General features: G+C 45.0%; 1 protein-coding gene across 7 annotated transcripts; it reads right to left on the reverse strand.

The window, feature by feature from the left end:
- Nucleotides 1-592: 592 nt before the first annotated feature.
- Nucleotides 593-8,755, reverse strand: ASB8 (ankyrin repeat and SOCS box containing 8). Of its 7 annotated transcripts, none has more exons than XM_029204502.1 (6): nt 8,625-8,646; nt 8,278-8,337; nt 5,938-8,182; nt 5,458-5,712; nt 4,371-4,475; nt 596-2,518 (listed from the first exon to the last, which is right to left on the reverse strand). In XM_029204502.1, the coding sequence occupies exons 4-6, from the start codon at nt 5,458-5,460 to the stop codon at nt 1,886-1,888; spliced, it is 741 nt and encodes a 246-aa protein (XP_029060335.1). In that variant the 5' UTR covers nt 5,461-5,712; nt 5,938-8,182; nt 8,278-8,337; nt 8,625-8,646; the 3' UTR covers nt 596-1,885. The 7 variants fall into 7 exon arrangements, with proteins under 7 accessions (XP_029060332.1, XP_029060335.1, XP_029060329.1 ...); XM_029204498.1 differs by lacking the exon at nt 5,458-5,712 and having other exon boundaries at nt 1,886-2,518; nt 5,938-6,097; nt 7,818-8,182; XM_029204497.1 differs by lacking the exon at nt 5,458-5,712 and having other exon boundaries at nt 1,886-2,518; nt 5,938-6,101; nt 7,657-8,182.
- Between the last annotated feature and the right edge of the window lie 2,308 nt (nt 8,756-11,063).

Below are 11,063 nucleotides of genomic sequence, written 5' to 3' on the forward strand. Positions count from 1 at the left end.
AAGTATAACTGCTATACCCTAAAAACAGTTCTAAAAAATGACCGAGGGCTTCCCTGGTGGCGCAGTGGTTAAGAACCCGCCTGCCAATGCAGGGGACATGGGTTCAAGCCCTGGTCCAGGAAGGTACCACATGCCACGGAGCAACTAAGCCCGTGGGCCACAACTACTGAGCCCGCGTGCCACAACTACTAAAACCCACGCGCCTAGAGCCCGTGCTCCGCAACAAGAGAAGCCACCGCAATGAGAAGCCTGCGCACCGCAATGAAGAGTAGCCCCCGCTCGCCACAACTAGAGAAAGCCCATGCGCAGCAACGAAGACCCAACACAGCCAAAAATAAATAAAATAAAATAATTTATAAAGCAAACAAAAAATGACCGAGAAGTCTTGTCAGAGCCCAGCATTAAAGCAGCCAAATGCTCTTTGTACAGTTCTTTAAGGGGAAGAAAAATTAATATCAAGCACTGTTATCACTGATTCTTCAAAACAGCCAATGCAGGTGGTGGTGACAGCCCCATTTCAGAGATGAGGACACTGAGGCTCACGGTAATTAAATAATGTACAGAAAAGTAGGAACAGTAGAAATTGCCAAACTTGCTTTTAGAACTGTTTATTTCTTTTTTTTTTTTTAAGTGAGCAAAAAACACCAACAGCAAAAGGACAAAAGCGGACAAACTTTTTCAAATTAGCTGTGTCAGCAGATTCTGTTCATTTTTATTTATAGTTCCCAATCAGTTAAAAAAAAAAGTTTTCCACATTTGCATAAGGTCATCTAGGATCAATAACAACTTGATCTAGTTTAGGAACATGAAAAGGGAGAGTACTGTAGACTAAGTATTGTTCACTAAAACAGATCTTTTTTGGGTAGGTGGGTCATCTCTGAGGAAGCTCTTATAATGTTCCTCCCCCACTCCTCAACTCTCCACCCCCTCCACCAATGTCTAGTATAGATCAGTAAAAAGTAAAGTTTCCAAAACACCTGAAAACAAAACAAAACAAAACAAATTCCAAACTCTTAGCAGAGTGAATAAAGAAGACCAGAGAGAAAAGGCAGCCCAGCCCACGTCCTCCTGTGCTACAGCAAACACCTTTGCCTACGGCGCAGTTAGTGCCTGTCAAGCCCACTAGAGCAAACTGGCTGTCAGGAGGAGAAAGAACTGCATTAGAAGAAAAGTTCTGAGGACTGTTAGTTCTTAGGACTGCTTAGAATCTCCTATCCCTTCTACTATATGGAAAGCAGCAAGACAGTCTTTCTAAAATAATATTGCTGAACTACTGTGACCCTTGGGCACACCCATGGAAAAGAAGCAAAGGCTGCCCTTCCCTTCGATGGTGAGAAAGGCGGCCAGTCCCTTCTGAATGCCCCAGGATGATTCTAGGGATATCATCCAGCCCAATTCTGAACCTGCACACCATTTGAGGTTGTAGTATCTTCATTTGGGGGCTGCAATTGTTAGCTGGAATTTTCTTAAACTTCTTCACAGATCAATTAAAATGTTTCTAAGAGGGATTCTTCTGAAAACGTTAATCAGGTCCCCAAAGGAAAACCAAACACATGTTCTATAAATACGCTTCATCTTCCGAGACAAATTTAGTCTCGCTGTTGACTTTTTCCCTAAAGGGAGGGTTAGGGAGGCCTCTTCCTTTTCAGGGTGCAATATGAAAGGCCAGGTAAGTAAGAAACAGAAACAAAAGTGAGGGACGTTTTTGGTTGCTTGGTTTGGGGAGGGGAGGTGACGTGGAGGTTACTGTTGTGACATGTTGCCTCGAAATAGAAACCACAGAGCAGGAACAACTGCTTTCCCTGTTTTCCAAGACAGAGACAGTGCTGCAGGGCAAAACCTCACCCAGAGTTGCCTGCCTGACGGTGCACTCGTCTCCTCTGGGCTATTCTACGAGTAACAGGTATTCCTTCAGAGAAGCTGGCAGTGGAAGGCCCTTCACCGCACCCGGCAGATACTGGAGTCCCAGGCTCCGGCGCACAGCATAGCGAGAGAGGGTTTTGAGGGTCCCTGGGGCTGAGCACAGAACAGTCAGTTTTTCACAGAGCTGCTGGTCTTTGGCCACTTCTCGTGGCATGGTGCCATTTTTCCTTAATTCAAAGTGTCCCACAGCTCTGTGGAGGAGCTCAAAGCAAGAGTCCTCTTTCTCTGTTCCAAGTCCCCTGACTAGCAGAGCCACCAGGCGGGAGATGGGCGTCTGGCCTTTTAGGTTGATGACTCTGACCTCTGCACCATAATCAAGAAGGATGCTGATGCTCTCAAGATTTCCCTTCATGGCAGCCCAGCTGAGCGGGGTGTCATTGTTGTAATCCAGGGCATTGACAGAGGCCCCGCTCTCCAGGAGGGCGCGCACACACTCGGCATTGTTCTTAAAGGCTGCCCAGTGAAGTGGGGTGTCTCGGTTGCCGTCCAGTGCATTGGGGTTTGCACCATATTCCAAGAGGACCTCCACACAAGCCTCATCTTTCTCAGCTGCATAGTGGAGGGCTGTTCGGTTATAACCATCCAGGGCATTCACCTGTAAAGGGGGAGCAACTACATTACAGTGTATAGACGACTGAGAGGACAACAGGCTGGCAAAGACACTTGCATGTGTCTATCCGTTGCCTTTGCTATGTAGCATTCTGAACATGAGGGTCGACAAGCAATTCCCAGGGAGTCATGGTGATCAGGATGGAGCTATGACAGGAGCTGAGGAGCAAATAGGAAAACAACTGTCCCCAGACAACCGACACTATGATGTCCACCGATTAGCTGGCCTGCATTATCTAGGGTTTTGCTTCCACGTTCTTATTTACTATTCACTAGGACCTCTACCACAGAGTAAGGGGAAAGAAAGAGAAGATGAAGTCTAAGTCCTCGTAACTACTCTGAAAGATGTTTATTGGAAAGCGGCTTGCATATACTGGCCAGAGAAAAGGTTTTGGATTATTTTACTTATCCTGACTCACTCTGTATCCCGTGGCTAACGGCAACCAGACTGAAAAATAATGAGGTCAAGATTCTGCCCGTGTAGCTCTGCTGTGTTCTTTAACCATCCAGAGAAGCTCAGATTGTTCATCCAAGTCAGCCCCCTGCAAACATCTGCTGTGAGGTCACAAGAGAGCCTGGAGGAAAGCATGTGGAGGAAAGAACACAGATCTTCCAGTGCTGGAAGAGCAGCTGGCTTGCTAAAACTCAGCATCACCTATAATTTTTGAAGGCTACAAAGACTTCAGATCCCAGGTTTAAATAGCGAATTATCTTCTCCCATGAAAGGCACTAAAAAAAAAAAAACCCTGCAATATTTAACTGAGTTCAACCTTCTACTTAGCTAAAAACTGCCTCCCCCACCGCCCCCTGGGGTAGTTTCACTTTTATCATTGACATTAATCACTGGCTTTCACTTCAGGGTCACTCATAAAAGTTACGGGATAGTTAATGACAAGCAGAGAACAACATGGCGGTGTGGAGGTGAGGATGCGGGGGGCTGCAGCAGGCTTACCGACCACTGTGTCTGGGGCCTGCACACCAGCTTCATGGCATGTGTGATTCAGATGAGTGCCGCAGCGTGTGCACCTTGAGGATGCCTCAAAAGCTGTCGAAACTGCTGATTTATTTATTTAATAGGCACTTACTTAGTAATTACTACATGCCAGTGCTCTAAACAGTTTACAACCTTATGAAGAAGACACCACTATCATCCTCATTTTACAGATGGGGAAACTGAGGCAAAGAAAGGTTAAGTAACTTGTTCAAGGTCACACAGCTGGAAGTGACAGAGCTGGAATTCAAATTTATGAAGTATGGTTCCAGACTCTGTTCTTTTAATCATTCATTATACTATGCTGCTTCTTGCTAATGCCAATAAAAAGTAATCTGTGTTTTTTTATGTTAAGATACATTCGCAAGAAAATAGGAACAAGATATGCTAAGACAGAAAAAAAATCAGTGGGCAGAAAGAGCACAAGTAGCTCAGTCCTGGGGAAGGGACTGCCTAGTGATCTATTTTCCAGTGACAGAGGTATTAGGAGTGTACATCCAGTAGCAAGTCTCAAGTGGTTTACGTTGGATCAGGGTTGAGGGGCCTGGATAGTCAACAGGCAATGAGAGGATTAAATGGAAATATAAACAACCCTAGAAGGAAGGCTGAGAGATTAAGGGGAGATTAAAAATTCCCTCTTCCTGGAGTCATGGACAGTGTAAGAAAGAAAGACAAAGGAATGAAATACTTCGGATGATTCACCATTACATTTTGTTTTAATATTGGCCATGCCAATGTTACCAGGAGCTAGAAGGTGGGAAGAGATGGGAGAAGAGACAAGAAATTGTAGGAAAGTGTGAAGCTCAAGTTTAGTGCATCACTGATGTGACAGCGTTAGAAACCTTACCTCAGCTCCCTTCTCCAGCAGTAATTCCACACAGTCAGCATCGGACACCATGCAGGCACAGTGCAGGGGCTTCAGCGTGCCGTGGGTACAGTTCACATCTGCTCCCTGTGGGCGGAAGGAAAGTTCGATCGGTGTCTTCAGCTCTCGCTCACCACGCAGGACAAGACTCAGAACAAGGTCCGGGGGGAAAAGGGTCCTAACTCTGTACTGTAAACATACTACCAGCCCCAGTTTCTATTCCTATTCATTAAATGATATTATAATGCCAATATCCAAACCAAGAGAATACACTGAAAATGAACGAAAGGAACTGTCGATCCCTTAGATCAAGTCATTAAGTTTCTCCACAAGCTAGACTGCCAGATGGTCGTTTGGACATCACTGAGGACATAACCTTATATGTAAAAGCAGTGGAACCTTGTCATCAGGCAGGAAGGTTGGAAAAGCAATCAACTTTCTATGGCTACCATGCTCTGAAAAAGTCAGGAAAGGGAGTCTTTCAGCCTGAAGCCAGGAGAACTGGCATGCTCTTTTGCCACCTGACAGATGACCATCACTAATAGTAAGGTCATCTTAATGTTATTTCTTTGTTTATAAACATCTTCAAAGTAGCCTATTATTATCAGCATTCTCTGCCACCTAGCCCCCCACTGGTACTTCTATTTCAAATCTGGTAAAGAAGACGGAGATACCACAGCAGACCAAAGTCACAGAATGACTCGGCAGCAGAGCTAGAATTAGAACGTGACCAAGTTTCTATGCTCAGTCTTCTGATACCACTTTTGCCGAGAACAAGCTAATGCTGTATGACTTTTTCTTCTCACAGCTGTGCCACACAACTCTGAAGCAGCTACAGGGCTCTAGGCTTTAAGTAAGGACTCTAAAGTTGTTAAAAAAGAATGTACAGAAGTAACTATCTGGATGCATTCTCTAGTGACCAAAAAAATTACCCTGTAACTTCTCTTCAACAGGAATAATACACAGAAAAAGGCATCAAAGCCCTTCTAGGATACTAGTCATTCAACAGAATTACTGAATAGTAGTGGTTAGACATCAGATAGTTCAGTTTTCTTAAGTCAAAAATTACCATGCATGTTAGGGGTTGATCTTCTCTGTGGAACTTTAAGTGGTGGCTGTTGGTAAGACAGAAGGCCAGTGATATCTCTCCATGTAATTATTACAAAACACAAGGATTTGAAAGCCGCTTATGCTTTGCTTGCCTCCTTCCTCCCTTAGTACAGCATGTGTTGAAGACTTTGAGCTTGCTGGGTCCCATATGCACCATATGCAGACGGAGATTTTTACAGAGAACAAGGGACTAGGTTTATCTAGAACATAATTCCTGAAGAAAAATATCATAGGCGCAAAGTGAAAGGCAGAAGGGAAGAGAAGCAAAACATAGGCTAAATATATTTTAATGGTCAAGCTAATACATTTTAGAAGACTGTAAAAACTCCCTGTGATCTTGTGCTGAGTCAGAGCTGCAAACCTGTCATCCATTAGGATTCCCCGGGAGCTTTCCCACTTCACCTCCCCAAGGACTCTCGCATCAACACAGCACACTCACCCCTCTGATGAGGTCCTCTACATTGTCATGTGGGAAGGAGCGAATGGCAGCGACTGTTCGGATTAAGCGCTCTGAGAGAGAGTATTTGCTCTGAATGCTCTGCATAATATACCACATACTGGAACTCATCAAGGCTCAGAGTACGTTCACATGCTCCAAACTGCCTGAAACAAAGATGTTTTAGGCATACACAGTCTCACTGAGCACACCTGTCCTTAGTTAGAGGCTCTCTGAGGCCTTCCCACTACTAAAGCCAGATTTCAAATAGATCAATGATTCATTCATTAATATCATTTTTTCTTAATCATAAGAAATAGATTATAATAGTTGCTGAAGGAGCTGGGTAAACCTGGATGCAAATGTTCTGACCCTTGAAATCTCAGTTCTACTCTCTGACCTAGCCTAGCACAAGATTTCCCCAAGAGGCTCCAAGGTCCCCATGGAGCTCTGTGTGGTTTAAAAAAGACTAGGCAAGGAAGGGGATTCTTTTAAAGGCTAAAGATGCCACAAAACATTCTTTTCCTCCTTTGAATTATGTGGTCTTTATTATCAGCACCCCCTTTAGGTTACATGTGGACTTGCAGTATAGTTATGGTCATATTGTCCTTCCATCTAAACTGTAATCAATTGGAAGGCAAGGTCCTTGTCTTCTACTTTTTTGGCCCATATAAGGCCAGCCACAGAGTCTTACAAAAAGTAGGTACTTAATAAATACTGGTTGATTGACTGACTAAAGGGTATGGGAGTGATTGCTACTTGTGAGAAGAGATGGAACAAATACAAATGACAAGGCATCTGTGAAACAGTTTAAAATGTCTTCAGCAAAGAAGAAAATAGGAAGCTTTTGAGGTAATATTCTAAAATAAGGAAGGAACGCCAAAGTATAATTACTCTGGGGTCATCTATATAAAATTAGAAAAAAATTTCAAAGTTCACACCAATGACATGCTTGCAGTTGTACGAAAACAAGCACATTTAAGAGTGAAAAATGAATTTAAAAATTGGCCATTTGTGACAACTGTGAAGCAGACTTGAGTTCGGCGTTGGAAGAAGAAAATAATGCAATATACATAAATTCAACTATGATAAGTTTCGGCTGTATAAGAGCCATGTATCAGTTGGGGAACATTTAAGATTACAGCAAAGAAGGTGGAGTATTTCTATGAAAAAGCATATATCAAATTGTAGAGGAAGCATGGTATGCTGTACGGCTCTCTAGGTATAACTGTTTAGGAATCCATGTTCTTATCAAACTATAAACTCCTTGGCGGTAAATACAGTGTTATTTTTAACAGTGCCCCGCACATGGCAGGTTCTCAATAAATATCTGTTGAACCAGTGTAAAGCTTATTACTTTGGATCCTAAAAAAATCCAAGACTTGCAGTAATTAAACATCTTATGCATATGATGACTAAGGGAAAAATCCAAAACTTATTTTGGTCATTTCATACTATGTAGTTTTTGCCTTTTGTGAAGGCCTATCCCCTTATACATTATGCAATATACTATAAACTCTAATAGTTTCCATTTTGCTAATCAGTAGCCATTTATCTGTTTAAAATACATACAGTATTAATTAATGGAATGCAAGTTAAAAATATTCAATTCATAAGTATCAATGATTCAAATTGGGTATTCTCCCCTACTTTATTAAGTAAGCTTACACACTTGTTTATATGCCTCCCTTAAATTTTCTAGATAGTTTAGACTTGGCATACGTTTTAATCTCTCCAACAGCCACGAAACTCCTCAGAGACAAAGGGTCTGTATCTTACACTTCATTGTTGCAAGGAAAAAGGGGGAAAAGGCATAGCTGCATTTGAGTCTGCGATTTCAAGAACGGGGGCAGAAAACAGAGCGTCCAAAGTGGAAGGCTTACACCGAAGTGGTTCTGTTAACCATTTCTGGGTCATGATAATCTGAAAATACTAGACCCTGCAATCATTTTCGGAGCGCCCTTGGGCTCCAGGCTAAGAACTCCTAACTCAGAATATGACCACTGGTCCTCTGCTGCTGCCGCCTCGAAGCTCGTGCTGAAGAGTGAAACTTCGGGACACATAGACAACATTCACTGTCAGGGAGGGTCAACGAAATCTAAACTCGACGTATCTCCGGGCAGCAGCCTATGCACGGTTTGACCCCAAGTCTCCCCTTTCCTCTGCTGGTGCTGCAAGTCCTCTCTCTCCCGTTTTCTTTCACTTCGGATCCAGAGACAACCCCAAGGTTTGTTTTTTTTTTGCGAAGCTAGAAGCAAAGTAGGAGAGAGGTGACGTTCAAGAGCTCTGGTGCTAGTGAGGCCAGGCTTCCGCCCGCCCAGGCGGGCCCCCGCCCCACCGCACCTGCTTGGGGGAGGAGTCGCGGCAGCTTGGTCTCGCCGAATCTAGGGGGGCGATGGACAACTGCACGAAATGCGAAGACACGTGGTGTCACTTTCCGCACGGGCTCCTCAGAGACCGCAGCAATTCCAGCAGGTCCCGGGGCCGGTATTGAAACGGGGTCGCGAAATCTGGCAGGAGAGCCCCTGAGGCGGACCAACCCCTGCCCCGATCTCCCCAAGGCCCGGAACGAGGTCCCAGCCTCGAGGGCTGGCGGACCCCGAGCTGGGAGTGGAGGAAGCGTTACTGGGCGTGGTGCCCCGGATTAGGGAACCAGGCTGCAGACATTTCTGCAGCGGGGCAACACTCACCGAACTGCAGGGCTGCCCTGGGTGGTGAAAGCCGCTGTCAAGACGTGACCCGGAAGCAGAAGTTGCCTCCCGGGGGCCCCTCTGTTTACAGGATAGGTGACTAGAACGGGCGCCTGCGCAGCGACCAGTGTCCGAAGGCGGAACGCGCCTGCGCAGACTTGTGACGCCGCCTTGGTCCAACCAAGGCTTAGTTAACCACTTTGCTATCTAGGCCCGCCACAGGGTTTGCGCAGGCGCAATGTGGCGCTGTCGGCTGCTGGCCGGGCGCTGAGTCCGTGGCGGTCGTGGGCAAAGAGCTCACTCCCCGCTGGCTGTTCGACCAACTCCGTGGGGCTGTGCCTGCGTGGAGCAGGCCTGCAATGAGTTCATCCGAGCCCTCCGCTGCCTCCCACTGTCTCCATCTGATACCGGACCTGAACAGCCAATTCCCAGATTATCCCCAAGCTCGCGACTCCGATGCGGTTCGTTAGGAGAATAAACTGTTAGTAAGAAGTGTCTTTGGCAAATAAAAGAGACTTCCAGCATTTTTCATAACATTGGAACGCATCGATGCTCCTCGGAACCCTTCTGGTTATTGTCCACCCTCCCTCAAAGGAAACTATTGATATATCAAAGATAAACAAGCACTCATGAGGAGTACTCGCCCAAATGTTGAGGGCTGAACAAATACGTACATGCTGACATTAACCTTTCCCAACCAGAGAGATGCTGACACCTCCGAGTGATGATTTTTCCATACAAAGCATAAACATTTCGAAGCCAGCTGCACGTAGTGGTGCATGCGAAGAGTAAAGCAGCCCACACAGGCAGACTGTTAAGAGCCGTGATCTACCCCGCAGCCCGTTTAACCAAGAGTTCCCCAGCACCCCTTCCTCAAAGCTTGCTCTGAGCAACAGAATTTAACCAGTTTGAGAGTAAAGCAGGGCCCAGATAGTTCTTGTATGTCAGCGAGGGAATGGCGAACTGGAAAAGTTCAGTGAGCCTCCTCCCAGCATCTTATAAATTAAGGATGCTTAGTACATTTCCTTATTATTAAGGATTGGGAGACAGATTTGCAAACAGTCAATTGCAGTTAAAGATCACTATTTCAACAACATTTTACTGTACAAAGCTGATGTTGAAGAACAGTTCTACTTCATGGTGAGATCAAGAGAGTGTGGAGAGAGAGGGTCTGTGAAGAGGTTTCTTGTGGAGAAATGTGTTTTGTTGAGATCCCGCTCCCTTCCCACTCAGAGGAAGAGGCAGTGCTGGTGCTGCATCCTTCTCAAGCCTAAAGAGGGGACTCTGTGGGACCAGAGAGCTTGGAAATTGTTTCCCATAGTTGTAAAACACAGAGGATTGCACTGACTCTTGCATATAAATAAAAGAAGGCAGTGGCCATAAAACAGAGGTGGCTGCGTTGGGATCCACCAGCACGCCCAGATTTGGTAGGGATGACAAATGTGAAATGTTTTCCTGGACCCAATGTGGGCCACATAGAGGACAGTCAACATGAGGTTGCCTTTGGTCTATTCAAAAGACTTGTCTAGAAGTGTAGAGGGACCCAGTGACCAGAAGTTAGAGATGAACGCAGGAATCCTAGAAACCAGAGAGGCTGTTGCAGGCAACCACCTGTGTCTGTCTAGGCCAAAGGGACTCAAGTGAGAGGTCTCTGATGATGGGAATCTCCCAAGAACCTCTAAAAGCACCTTACAAGAGAAAGAGTAACCATGTACCAGACCCAGGTAGTGCAGACCCATCCTATCAAAACAGAACCGCCCTATCCCCTTGGCTGTCCTGCCTCCTCCCACTTTTACACAGCAGATCAAACAGCAGTTAGCTAGTGGTAAGCTGAGGAGAAACCTGAAGGCAGCAGCCACCAGCCACAGGAGGCAGCCACCAGCCCTCCCCTCATGGGGGAGGGGAGGAGAGGGCTTAGACTAGCACCTTAGAATGAAGCCTGAAGTATTTGGTTACCATCTTGGACTGGAAACATTCTAATTACTAAATCAAGACTCTTTTCTTGACTTAAAATGACTGTTACTTAAAATACTGTCCATTATCAAAGAATAAACCAAAAAGTCAGAGAATCTGCCCAATTTTCCATTCAGGGGCATGAATTATCCCCTCCTAATAAATATTTTTTAAAGATGATAAAAGCCAAAAAGTAAAGTGGTATTTTGATCATATCCCATGAATCTTCCATTCAACATCCCAACACCATCTCTATATATTTCAGCTTATTTACGATCTTCATGCTTTGATTACAAGTGATTCCCTGAGTTTGGTTTTTTTTTTAATATGTTGTGTCTCTCATAAGACTTTTATTTTTTCTTCTCTCCCTTGCTAGTTCTAGTTCTGTTTTGAAGAACTGTTCATGAGATGGTGTTGATTGACAGTACAACTAGTGTTCCTATTTTCAGACCTTGGCATAAACTGGAACTAGAAATCTGATAATAA

Source organism: Monodon monoceros, unplaced genomic scaffold, assembly GCF_005190385.1.
Source record: "Monodon monoceros isolate NGI ecotype Baffin Bay Population unplaced genomic scaffold, NGI_Narwhal_1 Super_Scaffold_6, whole genome shotgun sequence".
NCBI lineage: Eukaryota > Metazoa > Chordata > Mammalia > Artiodactyla > Monodontidae > Monodon > Monodon monoceros.

Excerpts from the sequence above, each read along its gene's own strand:
- ASB8 (XM_029204499.1), bottom strand. The coding sequence starts at position 6,066 with ATGAGTTCCAGTATGTGGTATATTATGCAGAGCATTCAGAGCAAATAC. Across the intron at positions 4,476-5,937 it reads TAGAGGACCTCATCAGAGGG|GGAGCAGATGTGAACTGTAC; the intron begins GTGAGTGTGCTG and ends TTCCGCCCACAG. Across the intron at positions 2,519-4,370 it reads TGCTGGAGAAGGGAGCTGAG|GTGAATGCCCTGGATGGTTA; the intron begins GTAAGGTTTCTA and ends CCCCCTTTACAG.